Here is a 17,625-nt window from a genome sequence, read left to right as displayed (position 1 = left end):
GGAATATTTAGGACTGATCCCATGTCATCCCAGTCTGTACAACATCTGCTGCAGCCATAATTCAGCTGCTTCCTCTGATAAGCATGGTTTATGTTGGCAGTGTTCTGTTGTCATTCCAGGCTCAGTACTGTTCCCTTGTTAGCTGCCTGATAGCCAGGTCACTCACTCCCCTCTGTGCTTTTCATGTGTCAAGACACACTGACACAAACATGGCATGAGAAAGGACTGCAGAAGGATGGGAAAGAGAATGGAAACCTCTAGGTCTGTGGGTGTTCCTCAGTGTGGAGCCTGGAGCAGATTAAATAGTGTGGCTGAGGGAGGTCCGGGGCACATTCTTCATCCGTCTCTGGGAATAAAACTGAGAAGTGTTGGGAGATGTCTTTAAACAACCCCATTGCTCTTGAATGTACATGGGAGTTTCCTATAAGAAACCATTTCCTCTCTCTCCGAGCTTCAAAATATCTGTTCCTTCCTTGGATGCTGCTAAACCTTTCTTTTCTCTCTGGCAGGACTGTGCTCTGTGTAAGGTGATCACTACAGATAACACAGGACAAAAGGAAATCCACAGCCCTCCTGTTATTCTCCTCAGAGAGGAAAACCTCCTCAGGTATTCTCCAGCACCTGCAATGGGACTGGTTGCATCAGGCTGACCCACATTACACGAGGCACCTGGCAGTGCAGCCCTGAGAGTGTCTCAGCTTTTGCAGCTCTCTCACTATCAAGGCTTCTGGTGTCTATGCACATGGCACTGAACTGTGAAGGGTTAAGGAATATTTTCTTTTTGACTTTAGGCTGCAAAAACTTCTGACTTAATGCTTACCAGCTGAGCTGCCAAGGTTTGCAGGATTACAACCTACACTGAACCATTTTGCTCTTTAGAATAATCTGTATTTTTTCCTGGCCATACTAGTCCCATTTCCTTCAATTCTCTGTTTCCTTTCACTGCCAAGATCCTCACAGACTTGTCTTTTAAGAATATCATCCTTGTTGTGAAAGTTGCTTGAACAGCCATTTGCTGTTCCAGCAACTGGTTTTTACTTTTTATAAAACTGTCTAGAGCAAACGTCAATGCAGTTAGAAACAGCAAACTGCTTTTAAAGCCAGATTTGTTAAATTCTCATGATTTTAAGCAATCACCTTGGCTAAGGAATATTGTGTTCTCAATGCTATTTTTTCTTTTGTGTACATGCCTTGAATGATACTTAGAGCTGTGCAAATTTCAGTTCAAGGAAACAAACTATGATTTAGTAATGTAATACCTTTATTTTAACAACAAGATATGAATGGCATCTTAAATACTCTAAGTAAATCACCAAAACAAACCAGGATGGTAAACCCTAGCACATCTTATTTCAGAGATTACCTGTTCAAGTGCACAGAGAGTTCAGAGGTCACTCTCACTTCTGTCTATGGAGAATATCACATTGCAGTACCTCTCCATGACCTATCAAGACAAACTCTCGGCATATTTGATATCAGCATCGGACAGCAGAAGAAATTACCACTTGAGGAACAGAAAGACCTGCAGAAAATGCTAAAGATGGCTCAAGCTGCCTGCTCAGAGATCCTGCAGAGGTCTTTAGAGGAAACAGAACCAACACAAGTGCTGGGTATTGTGCATACAGTTGTGAGATAGCTTTTTGGAGTGAAATTAGGAATCCCAGTAAAATGATATTAAAAGTATCATTCCTACAAATATGAAAAGACAAATACAAATCCTTGGTATATATAAACTACTCTCAAGCAAGTCTGGCAGCTTAGCAGAGTAGAGTTAAACAGAATGGGCAGATTTTAACTCTGGCTCCCGGGGCACTTCATGCTGAAATCAAAGGTGTGAAGCAGACACCTTGTTGCCCTCAGGGACCTAGCACATAAACTGTCAGTCAGTAATGTAAGTCCTCGGTAGCAGATGTTTCTGAGCAGCTTCTTGAGAGGTTTGTTTTTGATTGCAGAGGCAGAACGTGTGGCAAATGTGAGGCACGCAGGGATTTTATTCCATCGGTTCATGCTGCAGGAGCTGCGTGAGTGTGTCCAGAAATTCAATGCTCAGAGCTTTGCTGGAATAAAGAGCTGTGCAGAACCCCCAGCTCTGGTACACGATGTAGTTAAGGCTGTGCTGCTGCTTTTGCATCCACACTGGAAGGACTCAGAGGAGATTGAGAGCTGGAGTCAGTGTAAACTGGTGAGAATTCAAATTGTTGAGAGTTTGTTTTCTATTCCTCCTCCTCCTAGAAGACACAGCGGAATTTGCCAAGGGGAAAATGACAGTGAAATAATTAATTACCTATAGATTTCCTATATGTTTCTCATCTGTCTTTCATTCTGAAAGCTTTTAACTAACACCCTAATCTTTTTGTACTCCCATTGCAGAAACTTAATGACAATTTGATTAAGGAGATTTATTGCTTTGATCCAACTGCTTCATCTGTGCAAGTTCAAGTAGAGCTGCTGCTGGACCTCATAACTGGTAAATATCATAAACTCATTGTGAGGTTACCAGACATGGTTCAACAATGAAACCATGCCAATGGCAACATTCACTTGACTGTTTTAAAGGGCTTTACTTCAGAAATTAATTTTGATTTCACAATAGATTAAACAACAGATAACAAGTCCTAAATATCTGCAATCTTTTCTGGTCAATAGAAATCAACCTGTTAAATTTAAACTCAAAATTAAGTGCCTTCAGAAAAGGAGAGCAGATCAGCTTTGAAACCTTTCAGAACAAGTGAACTCATTGTAAACCTCCTGAGAAGCATGAAGAATGATGGTTCTTTTGGCAAGTAAATCTGCTTCAGATCTCTGTGCCTTGCCCTAGAGACTGACCCACCTCCAAACAGGAAGACACAGTGTGAGCCCTCCTCTTCGTAAACACCATCTGCCAAGTGCTTAATGTACTCATGGGCCACAGACAGGAGCTGTTTGTCAGTCTGTCTTTCTCTCCTTTAATGAACATGAGCTTTTTTTTGGTGCCAGAGCAGTCAAGAGGCTGTTATTATTATTTGCAATATCTCTGCAAGAGAAATTACTTGTTCCTGTTGAGATCTTTCTCTTCATGATCTAAAAGCGGTCTGAGAGGCCTATTAAAAGCCAAATGTGGACAACAGTTATTACTTTAGCTGGGGGTATTTATCAACAATACCCTGCCTGCTGATAAAGAGTAAACACTTGAGGCAGTCATAGCTCCTTTTCATGTGTTCTTGTATATATTAAACTAATTCGCTGGAAAGAACAAAACAGGCCTAGATCATCCAGTTTTTGTACAGCTAGGAATGCTAATGGAATTAGATTCAAGAATGTAGCTTTGGAAAATGCAAGTGTTCTGGGAAAGGTTGGTTTCCTAGGATGGAACCTATTCTGTGAGAGCAGTGTCAGATCAGGGGTGTGAATGCAGGTATAACTCACGGTTATGGAAATTCTTTTAAAATGAATACCGCAATGTCCATATGTTCCATATATAAGTGCTGGTTTAGCATTAAAATATAGCAGAGCATTTTGTACAACAGGACACCCACCACAAAATAAGATAAATTATAGTGGAAAGTCAGCACTTGACAGGTCACTGTCACAATACAGCTGTGTGCTTTTCAAAGCATCACCATTCCTGGAATTACTGGATTCAGGGTAAACTCTGCTGAGGGGATGATCTTCTGTTCTTGTGGCAACACTGCTCATGGTTTTGACTTTCCCTGATGTATTTACAGCTTTTTTTTTTTTTTTTTTTTTTGTTCCAGATATCCCTCCAGCAGCAGTGTGGCAGGAGGACTCTGCTCCAGCTGAATACCTGTACCAGTGGCTTCGCACCTGCCTGGCGCTCGCAGAGATCACAAAGAGCCAACACACTGAAACAGAACATCCTTAGCCCCTTTTAGCATCCAGTTCTAGTGTGCCTCCAATTAAATCTCTTAATTTCTCATCTAACCCTTGTGATTCTGGTGTTCACATCTTTTATTAAATTAACTGTTGATGCTCTATTTTATGCATAGGCACTAGTATTTGTTGTTAAAATGGCTTAAATCTGTTAGGGATTATTGGTTAAGATGATAGGGAGTCTGTTAAGGATTATCAAGAAAAAGCAATAGAAACATTAAAGGGAAGAATTTTGTCAGTTTAAAGGTTTAATCAAAGTATTACATGTTCTTACTGATGGGAAAATGGGAGGCAGGGACATCTTTATGGCTCTCAAGTTACAGTGGTCATAAATCACACAGCATTAATTTTCAAGGTTCAGGCTCCTTAAAGGACCTTTTAGGAATAATTTTAAATAAAGGTTGTTAATCAGCATTTTGTAATGTTCTTCTGAACACATTGCAGAAAAGCCCAACACTATTAGTATAACACAAAAAGCTTTCTTATTGGGATAAAGCTTGAGATTACAGCAACTGCTCTGTTTGCAGTGAGATTTCATCTTTCCAATAGCATCCCTTTTGGCAGAATCACTTCTAAAATAACATTTTGGGAAATTAAACTCCTCTTTCAGTCTTTAGCGGGAAACAAGTGTCATAAATATCAATTATCACATAAGTGACAGGTCGGTGATGGCTGGGGGTAAACCACCGTGGCTCCTCAGCCCCGCAGCGGCGGCCCCGGGAGCGTCTCGGGGGCTTTTTCCCCTCAGAGCTTCTCCCTCCTCAAGAACCTTTCCCGTCACTGCCCTGAGGCGCCCTCGGCTCCCCCGCTGCTCCCCTCACGGAGCGCCCGCCATCGCCCTTCCCTCATCAGCACTTTCGCCCCTCGACAACGAGCTGTTAAAAAAATCCCCCGCCGCCTCCAGCCCCCTCCGCCCGCTCTCCGCTTCCCTCCTGGAGCGGAACCGCGGCTCGGTGCCTTGAGGGTCTCCGGGGCGGGCGGGGAAAGTGCGTGGGGAGGACTCGGCCGTGAGGAATCTGCGGCCGCGGAACGGCAGCGGCTGAGGGGGAGGCGGCCGGACAAGATGGCGGCGCTGGGCAAGCAGTGAGTGCCGGCAGGGCCGCGCCGGGCCGGGACAGCGGCCGGGGGGATTTGGGGCTGCGCTGAGGGCGGGGGCGAGCGCTACAAAACCGTTCCCCAGGGACTCGCTTGTCTGCGGTGCCCGCCGCTCGGCCTCGCTGCGTTGGCCTGACTTTAAAACTGTGTTTGTTAAAAACAAGCAGAACTCAAACAGCGGGCAGGCTCGTGAGGGTGCGGCGTTGTTGCCTGAGGGTATTTTTCACTCTTATGGAGGAGAATCTCCTCAGTGTTCCCTCACACTTCCCACCCTCGAGCAGCGGCCCCGGCAGCCGTGGCTCCTGCGCGGCCTCCGCGGCCGCGTCAGACGGAGCTGAGGGCGGGTTCGGGGCTCACGGAGGCGAACAGCGGCCACTGGGATGGTGGGGTACCCCCGGAATGGTGGGGTACCCCCGGAATGGTGGGGTATCCCCGGAATGATGCGGTACCCCCAGATTGGTGCGGCACTCCCAGAATAGTGCGGTACCCCCAGAACGGAGGGGTGTTCCCGTTCAGCCATTTGACTCAGTGACGGACTCGGGGGCAGGCAGGTGCGCAAGAAATCCCTGATTTAGAGGTTGCTCCGCACCAAAAGGAAGTGGGTTTAGCACGGAGATGGACTTTGTTTGTGTGTGGTTGATCAATCTGACATAATCGCAACATAATCTGACTGTCAATCTTGTCTTTTGCTGTTTGGTTACATTGCCAGCAAAACATGAAATTACAGCACTGCGAATGTAGCCATGGAATAGTACCTAGTGTAGACTAAGACTAAATCCCTTCAGATTAAACAGTAATTTCTTACTTCTCTGAGAGAGAAAAGAAAATTACTGGGAGAACTCTGGACAAGAGGGATTTATGTCCTAATTTAGGACAATCATTGCATCCAGAAACTTTGCATGGCAAACCACAGCAGTAGCTCTGGGAGGAGCTGGCAGGTGTGCTCTGCTGAAAAGGCTGCTCACATTTTGATACACTATGTTGATGCTGACCTTTTACTTCTCAAATGGTAAATGGCAGATTTTTGGTTTGAACTTGCTATGTTGTCAGTGATGCTAAGTTGTCGTTTTTTTCCTAGATATGGGCTTATTATGCCCAAAAAGTTGCCACAGAAAAATCTTGCTTCAAAGAAGCTCTCGGTGTTTGCAGATGAGTCAGATGAAGAGGTCAGTACAATAATTTTCTTCTGAAATTTGTCCTGTATTCTGCAGATTTATTTGTGTCCAACTCCCTTAATAGCTGCATCAGGAGATTTTGGCAGTGTCATTAGGATATGTGTCATCATTTTGGATTTGGGTGTGAAATGTGATCTGTATTTTCTTTAGTATGCATTATGTGGAAGTGTATTTTTTGTTACTTTCTGTCAACTCTTCCAGAAGTTCAGCACATGTGACAACCTGTTTGCCAGAATTAGCTATAGCTTATAAAGAGTTTTGTTGGCTATCACTGGTGAATACCTGCAAATAGAATGACCAGCAGTAATCAAGAGGTCTCCCTCAAATACTAACTTTAAAGTGTGGTAGTTATGTGTCTTTTATCCTTTAGCTCATTCCACCCACATTTGATGTAATTGATTTTATGATGTTCATACTGGGAACAAAAGTTGTACAACCCAAAAGTCCTAAAGCAAGAGAAGATGTATGATATTTAGTGAGAATGTTATTTTCTATAATGTTTTATTTTTAATTTCTTTTAAGGTATTATTAGGTTCAAAATACTCTCTGTGTCCCTGCCCCAGTAGAGGGCACTGTGTGCTGTGTAAATCCCACCTGGATGTGCTGCTGGAACTGAACCCTGTGTTACAAATATGTTCTTTCCTCCCTAGAGCTTCATTCCATGCTTGCTCTTTTGTGTGGTTGAGAAAAAAAATGCTAATAAAGCATCAAATAATTTTGGTCGGTTTCTCACCCACCAAAATATTTGCTTCTAAAATCTATTTTTATTTTAATGAACTAGCAGTTGTTAATTTCATGTCACAGAAAGCCTAAATTTAGCAATTCCCTGCCCCTGTGTACCTGATTCCATAACAAAATCTGGAATGTTGTTGTTGAAGGTGTCTGAGCTCCCACTTTACAGAGCTGAGAACCTTTTTTTGATGTCCACACAACCCTCAACATGAAACTGCCTCAGTGCAGCTTACAGGAAACAGGACAGGAATGTGTTTGAAATCCCATCTCTTTCCTCACTGTGATCCTCAGAGGTGCATCCCTCCACTGTGGCTGTAGAGAGAGGCTTTCCTTTAGATGCAGCTGCTGGGGGTGGTGATGGAGCACTTCCCCTGCTAGATGGGATTTGGTTCTTTCTCTGCATTAAGGAGCTGACTCCACATTTTCCAGATCCCAGGAATAAATCTCATTTAATCTGTTGTCATTAAATGTTATGTGGCAGGCCTTCCTGGGGGCTGTCTTGTATTTTTTCATTTCTTTATTTTCTCTTAATATCTAAACATTGGAAAAAAAAAAAGAAGAATGCTAGTAATTCTAGTGAAAATAATATATGGTGCTGTCTGCCAGCTTTTAGCTTAACAGCTCAAGTATCCTCCCTTTCAGAAAAGCTGACAGATTCACTGTCAGAGTCTGTTACAAAAGCTCTTAAAAGTTGTTGTGCTCATCACTATGGTACATACCAAGCAAAAAGTAATAATCTCATAGCTGACTTTATCAAAGAAGATTGTTTTTTTTTTAAAAATGAGAATTACTTTATTAGTTCAGTAATGATTTCAGAGCTTTTCAAGATAAGGAGCAGCATTTGGGAGGGGTTTCATTTCCTGTCTGCTACCATATCAGTCAGAACTACATCTCAAATGTCTGGAGATTATGTATTTTTAACTGAACTCTAATAAAGTTTGTGCTGGGAAATCTGCACACCTGACTTGTCTGTGATTATATATTAGATACCAAACTTTTGCTCCCTTTTTTTTTACATTACTATGCATTTTTCACTCAGATTTTGCCTCTACCCTTGCTGAAGAAATTTGGATTCTTTTTCCTTGTGGTTAAGTACGTTAATGGTCTTTGTGTTATTTCATAAGAAACAGAGCATCTGGGATGGAAATTTTTTGGAAATACAGTGTTGACTGGGAAAAGGTAGCTTCTCAGTCTGTGTGATGTTCATTGTTCCTTTTTACCTTTGGAGTTTAGTTAAAATTATCTCTGTGGTACAACAGATAAAATTTCTATTTTGTGATTGCCCCAGAATTACACAGTGTGTGTTCCTGTACTGTACCAGTCTTTCAAAACTGATTTGTTAATACAGGATGAAAAAATGACTGTACATAGACCTTAGTAGGTGCTAAATTTGGGAAGGAAATTGTGGAGCCAGTTGTGAACAGTTCTGTGAATTTGTCAGCTGGATTTGGTGGGGTTTTTAGTGGCCACCTAAAAGATAAATGGAGTGTTTAAGCAGGCAGAAGCTAAAAATAAGGAGAAAACTTCTAGTAGGTTCAGATTTTTGGTTTTGCTTATGGATCCATCCATTCTCTTTGCAACTTTTCAAAGGGAAAATTTGACTAAAAGGATTTGCTGAGTAATTGAGGCTGGTGCTGACCAGAGTTTATACAACAGTTTCCATGCAAATTAAGACCTGTTTAGAGTAAAAGAACTCTGAGAAAGGAGTTTTCTGAGAAGGAGGAAGTGGAAAAGAATAGCTCAGGATGATGTATGTAAAATCAAGAATAATTCAGAGAAGTAAGGTGATGTTGCCATTTCTCATAATATGAGCAGTAGGTTGTGTTATGGAATTACCAAGTAACTGGTTTAATCTAAACAAGAGGAAGTTGTGCAGTTAAGGTGTGGAACTCCTTGCTACAGGATACTGTGGCATTGCCAGAAATATAAATGGATTCAGAAATGGATTAATCAAATTAAGGGATGCACACAATGGTTCAGGTGCATCCTCCAGTTCAGGAAGTCCTTGATCTGGTTTCTGGAAACTAGGATGGAGTGCTGAGAAAAGCTGATTCTGTGTGCATGATGTGTTTTTCATGTTTATTCTCTTGATCTTCTGCTAGTAGCCATGACTCATATTGTGTGTCAGTTGAGAGAAACCTGTAGCCTGATGTGGTTTTTGGTTTTTAGCTCCATGAAGACTGGAGTCTCATGTGCAAGTTGTACTTGGATTGTCTAGTTCTCTGTGAGGGCAGGCCATAAGAATTCACTCCTAAATCCATGTACAGGAGGGTGTGAGTAGCTCATTTTAGAGTGAGGAGCTAAGAAATTGAGAGAACCATGAATAATGTTAGCAGATTGGGGTAATTAATTGGTTTTTCTTTTTTTCAAATAGTTTTTTCAGTTGTGTACAAGCTCTCTTCTATGGTCTGGTAGCGGTGGTAGACTGGAGAGCCTCATTTCTCAGAGTTCCTTGATTTGCATGGACTCTGTGTCCTTTCACAGGATAGGGTTAAAGCATTTTCTCCTTCCAGAAAATATTGAACTATAAGCTTTGTGCTTCAGAAGAATAGCTTGACTAGAGGGAGGGAAAAAGTATGAGACAGATTGCTGAGCTTATAGGGCTTTTAATAAATGGGCAGTTGATAAGTAAAACAATACAAAGGGACAGGAAGTTCTCATCTGTCAGAGCTCACAGCACAACAGGAAATTGTCCACCATAAACCTTTGGGGAAGGTGTTTGTTTTCTGTAAACTTGCTGCCAGTCTGGAGAAATGGCAGATGGACTTCTTTACCATCATATATCAAATAATGAAGATTATGTATTACTTTAGTGTTTACCTGATCTTTGTAGATCAGTGAATTTATTCCATGTAGGCAGACAAGGAAAACACTCTAAGCAGGGTTTCACATATTTTGATGGAGTAGAGCTTATACCATAACTGCAGAATCTGTTTTGTTTTTCACTGAGCCCTTGCTTTCTGGAGTAGTGCAGGGGAGATTGTTCACTGCTGAGGTACCTTTCTGTCAAACCAGTGTAAGTTTCCCACAGAGGAAACCTTCAGGATGACCCTCAGTGTGTCAAACAAACGCCCATCTTCTTTCCCGAGAACCAGGAGGAAATTGAGGTTTTCTGTGTAATGCTGATGTGTGTTCTATGCTAATTTAAAATGGTTGTTTATGGTTTATACTAACTCATTTGTAGCCTTTTCAAAAGAAGGTCTATGTCATAAAATTAACTAAAAGCCTATTTCTGAACATCAATTCTTCAGAATTTAAGAGTTCTTCAGTGATTAAAGCAGAGGTAAACATGAGATGAATGAAGCCAGGATTCTTGAAGGTTTTAAACTAAATCCACTAATCCACTATCTACTTCCCCCAGTCAAACAACTAACCAACCAACCAGCTCCAGAAATAAATGAGAGACTGTATCCAATTCTAGTCCAAATAAACAGCAAGCTGCAGCAGACTGGGTGTAGTCCCTGATTCCACAGTCAGCTCTGTGCATTGCTGATGTCTGCCAGGCTCAGCTTCCCAAAGCCTGAAGCTTGGCTTGCTTCCTTACCTGGTTGTACCTGGGTAATAAAAAGCAGCTGCTTTCTAGTGATGAGCACAGAATCAGTGCAGGGCTTTTCTTCCATAAAGTGCATATCACATCTTCCCTTTATTAACATTTAACATCTTGAAAGCAGAGATGGATTTAATCTAAATCTGTATTTAGCAATTATAGCACCAGAAAAAGTGGGAATATGTGATCTTTTGAGTTTCCCTTTTTTCCTTGTCTGTAAGTCCTTTTCTTTGAGTGAGCTAGGAAGGAATATTTTGAATGTTCTGTGTTTCAGGGTAGTATTGCTTATGAAAGTCATGTGTTTGTGAGAGATGATCAAAGGTCTAGAGTATCTAGAGGTCAGTGGGTTTTATTGTATGATACCATATGTACTCCTCCAAGTAATGAGTGTTACCTTAGCACCTTTTCTTGCTGAGCCTAGAATTACTTGGTACTCCTCTGAGATACTACCTTTCCAGCATTTCAAAAACAGTAAAAGCCACAGAGAAGTTTGCAAGTACATTTTTATTATTTATGTTTTCCATATCAATAAAAAAACACTTAGAGGTGATCACTGTCTGTACCTGTTCATTACTCCCATCCTGGGTGGGTGACAGAGGCCCCATAGATACCAAGTGTTCCTGTGGTCTTGTGAAAATGCCAGCTGGGTAAAGGGACAGAAATGGATGAGAATTTGTGATTTTAGTCTTTCCCAGTGCCAAGGAGGAGCTGGGTGCTCAGCACAGTGTCTGCTCACAGCACTGCCCACAGGCCAAGTCAAGCAGGCACCTCTGAGCAGGGAGGAGAGGGAGACAGAGTGCACAGAGTCACGTATAATGAAGCCCCATCCCTGTACAGCTTCCCTGTTCTGAAGTTAACCAGTGGGAAAAAAAAGATTTGCACTGTTTACAATCTGTCCTGTAGAAAATTGTGGAAAAGCACTTGGTGTTTCTCCTTGTTGACACATCTGTTAAGGTTTTAATAGGATAAGAAAGAGGGGTCACGGCGTGTTATTATTTTATTTTGAACATCAAATGAATTTAAAAGCCTTCATGTTCAGGGGATCTGTTTGAATTTAGATGGTGCTAATTCTGTTTGATTTTAGAGGATCTTAATTCCTGCTGCCAAGCTCCCTGCTACTTGGTTTTCATTTCTTAATTTTATTAGGAGCAAATTACAGAATCTCTTTGCCTTTTTTAAATGTGACACAGTGCATGCATTAGTCAAAGTTACGAAACTTGGGAAGCTGCCAAAATGCAAAAGGATTTTTCCTTCCTATTTCTGCTTTTTAAGATTAAGAGATATTTAATTACATAAACAAGGATACAAGTCCTGCTATTATAGTGGATCTGTTTAATAAACACTTTTATCTATTGGTTGAGAAAAGATAGATATGTAGTTTAGGTCAAAACTAATTAAAAGAAAAAAATAAATAAAATGCAAAGCTTTTTTGTAAAAGACAGTATGATTAGAAAACATTTTCATTATGGATCTGTTACATCTTAGGAAAGATTGCTATTTTCTAGCATGTTAATCTTGAGAAATTAAACAGTAACATTTGAAGTACATGCTGTTTAGCTGTGTTCTTATGTCTGAGCTGATGATGCAAATGAGACTTTAAATAAATACCAAATCCTTGCAGATTTTTGTATTTAACTATGAATACAGTTTTTCTTTTTTTGCATGATTGTCAGTATCTCTGCTTGTGACTGCTACATCTCTGGTGGACATGCAGGAAGAATTCAGTATATTCTGAATTGCAACTGTCTGTAATTGAACTATTATATAGTTGTTTGTTAGAATGGTAGAAAAAGAATATTTTCTGTGTTAATGAATTTAATTTTGTTTCTGCAATGTGTCCTTCCTACAGCCAACTATTGGGGAAAGTCTTCAAAGAGAAGCATTGAAAAAGCAAGCAATGAAACAGGTAATGGGTTATTTTTAATTTACTCTCAATGTTCTGATGGGTAATTTATACTATAGATCTGTTTAAATTGCAATATAGGAATCAAATATTTGAAAATAGTAAAGATTTCATTATTATTATTTCGATATCTTTTCTTCTCCTCCTCGCTGTTTTTGTTTTAGACAAAGCTGGAGATTCAGAAGGCTTTAGAAGAAGATGCTACAGTATATGAATATGACAGTATTTATGATGAAATGCAGCAGAAGAAGAAAGAAAGCAGTGCCAAGATGTTTGCTGGAAATGACGACAAAAAGGTCAATACCTGAGAATGTATCCTGTCTGTCCAACTCTGTCTGCTTGGAGCAACAGTGGCTGGTTAACTTGTAAACTTCAAAGCATTGCTGGATTATCCTTACAAGTGATACTTTCATTGTTACTTACTCTTGTTCATTTGAAGGCTCTTGCCAGGTTCTGGGGATAAAAGGAAACCTCCCGTGTCTTAAAAGAAGGGCAAGGCTGTTACAGTTAGGAAGATAGAGGGATGAAAAATAAAAAAAAACCAGTTCTTTTCATTTAGAGTAAAAATCCTTCTAGTCAAAGATGTGATGACTGTTTTGATTGAATACAGCAACCTCTCTTGGTGCTGGGAAGTGTGCTGTGTCAGGGTCTGAGAGGAATGGCAGTTTGTTTTGGATAGCTATCAGTCAGAGGGAGAACACATTAGAGTAGCTCCTGACAGTTTTCTTCCATTACCAACTTAATTCAACATCTCCATCAATCCCAATTTGTGTTTTCTCAGCCACCACGATTACCTCTCAGCATGGTAATTCTTTTCTCTTCTACCTCAGCCCAGATACATCCACAATATCCTCAAAGCAGCTGAGATTAGAAAGAAGGAGCAAGAAAGACGAATGGAAAGAAAAATTCAGAAAGAGCGTGAAATGGAAGGAGGAGAGTTTGCAGACAAAGAGGCATTTGTGACTTCAGCTTATAAGAAGAAACTGCAAGAAAGAGCTGAGGAGGAGGAAAGAGAAAGAAGAGAATCAGCTCTCGAGGGTGAGATTCATTGTAAAATAATTGTCCTGAAAAAGAAGTAGAGCCTTGTACATGATTTACAGCATATTCATCTGGTGATCTCTGTGTGAGGCTTGAGATAATTAAAATCATAGAGGGCCAGATTAGAAGATCCTGAATCAGATCAACCTTGGTTTATTACTTTCCTTTGCACATGTTACAGATGGAACAGAGGAAGCTCCTCTGATTGTGTGTCAGTACTATTTGGGTTGGTACTTTAATTTTTGAGGGAGGGTCAGTTGTTGAAGGAAGACTTGTAAGCCTGAGGTACAGTTATGTTTCCAGTCCCTACCTCAGACATTGTGGTCAGGATTAGGAGTAGATGTAAAGATGTGGAATTATTAGATAAACTGGGCTGGAGTGGACCTCTGGAAGTCACTTGTTCAGCAGCCTGCTCCAGGCATGGTCTGCTTTTGGGGCCAGATCAGGTTACTGTGAGCTTTTTCCACTTTGGATTTGAAAACCTCCAGGATGGAAATTGCAGTTGTGGTGGTGTGTACCAGTTGTGAGTTGTGTGTGATGTGTATTTGTGGCACAGTAAATCCAACCTCCCCATCTTTCTCCCAGCATACTTGGATGTGACCAAGCAGAGGGATCTCAGTGGATTCTACAGACATCTTTTAAACCAGCGTGTGGGGGAAGAAGAGATGCCTAAATGCAGCTTCCGTGAAGCCAGGTAGGATGTGATTCCAACAAGGTTTCAGGTATAAAAACCACCATCTGGCTGTGATTCCATACACACTGGAAGATAAGACAAAGAACACTAAAACAGTGGTAAGGTTAAACTGGTAATTTCATACAGCTGATTAACTGAATTATTTGGTAAATAACTAATGATCATCAGTGACACAGAAATGAAACAAGCAACACAGGGATGCTGTCTGAAAGGTACCAAGAGGACAGTTATGATTGTAATTCTGCTTGGTATTTTTCTAACTTACATTTTCTTTTTTTTACATAATATTTAGCAGTCTGTATTAAGCTACACATTTTGAATCATGAGAACAAGAAGTAAAATAGTGAGCATAGCAGTAAGTCATAGGAAATTAATATGCTATGAACTTCCTGCAAAGAATGTGAGTCTCTTCACTTTGTACTTACTCCACATTTAGTTGCATGAAAAACCAATTGTGGTAAAAGGAAATGAATCAAATATATAGGAAATCCAGTGGGAGTATTTTGAAATCCAAATATGTGAACATTCCAAAGCAAAGTTATGAGATGAGACTGAATTATTTAAGTGTTTAAAATGGTAACATTCTGCTCTGTGGATAAATGTGATAAAAGGAATGTTTCTTGTATGCAGCAATTGATCATTTGAAACAATTAACTAAGGTTAAACCTCATTTGATAGAGGTTTAAAGCGTGGATGTCACCAATTAAGTGTTTGCTATCACAAAGAACATGCAGCTTTCATCAAGAGATCTTCTAGATCTGAGATTGGATTGTTAGAAAGTAAATTCTTAGCCTAAGTAAAGAAAGTGATCACTGAATTTGCTCAGCTGCCTGAAGTAAGGGAATTCTCCATGAAGTCTTCAGGATGATGTGATTTTGTACTGTGTAGAGAGCATTTGAAATGATGGTTTTTTAATCTTGCAAATTAAGGAAATTTCCTTTAGTGGCACATAAAATTAATTCTGGGAAACAAATTTTCCTGTAAATGGTGTTCCCAGTAAGGCTTTCAAATAAACTCAGGTGTATATTTTAATTTTATTCTTTCTCATGGTGACACAGCAGGATACAGAGAGAAAACAGCTCAATTTTTAGATCTCAAAAGTGTCCCTAAAGTGATCCACCTTTGAGTTGGATTACTAAGTAAATTACCAAACTTTTCAGTGTAATTTTTAGTCATTGTTCATAAGCTGCCCATGCCTTCAAGCATTCAGCAGACATGGAATCTCATTGGTGATGTGCTGACTCATGAGATTGCCCCACAGGCTGTTCCTGGAGCTGTGTTGATTAAATGGAATGAATGAACGTGGATTTCCTCATCAGCCAGAAGAGAGTGACAAAGCATAACCCCCTCCATAGGTCAGCATTTTACATTTAAGAATATTTGAGCTGTTGAAAGTTACTCATTTCTGTCTAGTTACAAGTGAGATCTTCAGAAATACTGGATCAAAAAGACCATGTTCCTCTCTCTGTCAGCAAAACACACAACCTGCTTCTTCTCTGGATAATTATTTGATGTGAATACAGGACCAAACACATAGGAAAACCTGTAACTTGCCAGCAGGCTTACACAGGAACACAAATCAATGGTTTTCTGCCTTAGATGGAGGCTGCACATATTTTACCATAGTCACTCTTTTAGATAAATTCCTCAGCTCATGTTCACCAGATGTGGATACTTTGTGCTGGATTCCTGGAACCTGAGCCACAGACAGATTTGCTTTCTTAGACTTCTCAGCAGCATCTTTTGCCTAAGTCCTGACCAGAAGTCAGTTCATAGAAAAGTCCAAGATTTCAGGCTTTTTAATGTTGTTTTTCTTTTCTAATGTAAAAAATATAGGATAAAGGAAGAAAAACCTGACAGCCAGGATGAACCCAACGAAAGGAGCAAATGCCCATCAGAAGAACAAAGAGTGAAGCCCTCTAAGAAAGAAAATAATCCAGATGCTGATACTGACCTGGGAACTGATAGTAGTGATGATGACAAGAGACATAAGCATAGTAAAGTAAGTTTGAAAAAGAAGAAGAGAAGGGAGAACTCTGTGAGCAGTGAAGAGGAGGTTAAACATCATAAAAGCCAGAGACATTCCAGGTCACCAAGTTCATCCAGTGGGGAGGAAGAGCCACGCACCAAAGCCCAAACAAGTCATCAGAGGGGAGAGAGCAGGCCAGGCAGGAGGGGGAGTGATGAGCAGTACAGGGAAAAGGATTATGAGAGAAGTAGGGCCCATGAGAAGGATCGCCAGAGGGAAAGGGAAGAGCGACACAGGCACGGGGATCACTCTAGCAGAGATCACTACAGGAGGAGGGAAGATCATGATGATAAACAAAGGGGAAAGGAAAGAAAAGAGAGAGAAGGGCATAGCAGAGAATGGAAGAAGGCAAAGGAGAGAGAGGAGAAGGTCTCAGAGAAGGAACGAGACAAAGAAAGAACAAGAAATGATAAGGATAGATATAATGACAGAGAGAAGGAGAGAGGAGAGAAATACAGAGAAAGGGAGGATAATGCAAAGGAAAGGAAAGAGAAATATGGCAATGATGAAAAGAAATACAGAGAGAGGAGGGAAAGTACTCCTCCATCTTTAGAAAAGGATGGAGAGGCTGATCTGGGTAAAGAGAGAAAGGGAAAAGACAGATACGTGGATGAGAAGGGAAGCTCCAGCTCGGGAATGTCTGAGCAGAAACGTAAAGCTGGAGAGGAAGGGGAGAAAGAGGAGAAAGAACAAGCACAGAAAGCACCTGAGAGCCTGAACAAATTTGCCAAAAGGAGCAACGAGGAGACGGTGATGTCAGCACGGGACCGGTACCTGGCGCGGCAGATGGCGCGGGTCAGCAGCAAACCCTACATCGAGAAGGAGGAGGATTGATGGGCTGGGCTGGGCACAGACAGGGCTGCCAGCCAAGAGGAGAGCCCTCTGGGCTACAGGAGAGGTTATCCTACCTCTTCGTTCCTGGCTTTCCTTTGAGAAGTTGTGTGTCCCTTAAGAGAATAACTTTTGGGTCTCTTACACACACCCTTAGTCTGTGTGTGCACTTGAAGTGTTAAATGTGGCTGATTGTCCACCCTGCCCTTCAGTACCACGTCCTTGGTGCATGAAGATTTTGAACAGACCTGAGAGTGTTAAATAATATAAGGTGTGAATGCATCCCCTGCTCCTTTCAGCAGCCAAAGCAGTGAGCTCTGCTGAAACAAAGGTGTTCCCAGCCCTTAAGAGGACTCGTTGCCCACTACTGCTCTCAAAAATGGGAAGCAAACCTGTAAAAGTGGGTGAAAAAACAAGAAAAAGCAACCTGAATAATGATCTAGGAGGTTTCTGTATGTAGAGTGGGGTTTTGTAAGATATATGCATATTGAGATATGAATTTTGTATTATGTGTGGGTTTTAGTCTGGGGACCTGACGTACAGACACAGTTAATAAAGTGTAAGATACGTGTTGGATCAAATGCCTGGGTCTTTTTTAATGTGTAGGTTATTTTACTGCATCTTTTTTCACATAGAATAAGGTGATGAGTCTGATTTCATGTATTACAGTTGTATCTGCTTGTTAAGTGATGTTTTAGATTTGTCAGTCTT

The 17,625-nt window shown here is 40.9% G+C and overlaps 2 protein-coding genes across 9 annotated transcripts in view; both read left to right on the top strand.

Moving 5' to 3' along the window:
* The window catches only part of EFCAB5 (EF-hand calcium binding domain 5), a 38,810-nt gene extending 33,913 nt beyond the window's left edge, over nucleotides 1-4,897 (top strand). For all 7 annotated transcript variants that reach the window (XM_056506854.1, XM_056506852.1, XM_056506857.1 and 4 more), the window contains 5 exons: nucleotides 510-607; nucleotides 1,357-1,610; nucleotides 1,953-2,182; nucleotides 2,371-2,467; nucleotides 3,735-4,897. In XM_056506854.1, the coding sequence (XP_056362829.1) occupies nucleotides 510-607; nucleotides 1,357-1,610; nucleotides 1,953-2,182; nucleotides 2,371-2,467; nucleotides 3,735-3,862 (807 nt within the window). In that variant the 3' untranslated portion in view covers nucleotides 3,863-4,897. The remainder of the gene's footprint in view (nucleotides 1-509; nucleotides 608-1,356; nucleotides 1,611-1,952; nucleotides 2,183-2,370; nucleotides 2,468-3,734) is intronic.
* Nucleotides 4,557-17,495, top strand: NSRP1 (nuclear speckle splicing regulatory protein 1). 2 transcript variants are annotated; one of them, XM_056506864.1, is made up of 7 exons: nucleotides 4,557-4,953; nucleotides 6,044-6,131; nucleotides 12,269-12,325; nucleotides 12,487-12,618; nucleotides 13,153-13,360; nucleotides 13,946-14,054; nucleotides 15,891-17,495. In XM_056506864.1, exons 1-7 carry the CDS (start codon nucleotides 4,934-4,936, stop codon nucleotides 16,915-16,917), a joined length of 1,641 nt encoding a protein of 546 aa, XP_056362839.1. In that variant the 5' UTR covers nucleotides 4,557-4,933; the 3' UTR covers nucleotides 16,918-17,495. The 2 variants fall into 2 exon arrangements, with proteins under 2 accessions (XP_056362839.1, XP_056362840.1); XM_056506865.1 differs by lacking the exon at nucleotides 4,557-4,953 and adding an exon at nucleotides 5,424-5,516.
* Nucleotides 17,496-17,625: the final 130 nt, after the last annotated feature.

This window comes from Oenanthe melanoleuca, chromosome 19 (assembly GCF_029582105.1).
Source record: "Oenanthe melanoleuca isolate GR-GAL-2019-014 chromosome 19, OMel1.0, whole genome shotgun sequence".
Lineage (NCBI taxonomy): Eukaryota > Metazoa > Chordata > Aves > Passeriformes > Muscicapidae > Oenanthe > Oenanthe melanoleuca.
This window is presented reverse-complemented; position numbering and strand designations above follow the sequence as displayed.

Coding starts and splice junctions, on each gene's coding strand:
- NSRP1 (XM_056506864.1), top strand. CDS start 4,934: ATGGCGGCGCTGGGCAAGCA. Junction 6,132..12,268: donor CAGATGAGTCAGATGAAGAG/GTCAGTACAATA, acceptor TCCTTCCTACAG/CCAACTATTGGGGAAAGTCT. Junction 12,619..13,152: donor CTGGAAATGACGACAAAAAG/GTCAATACCTGA, acceptor CTTCTACCTCAG/CCCAGATACATCCACAATAT.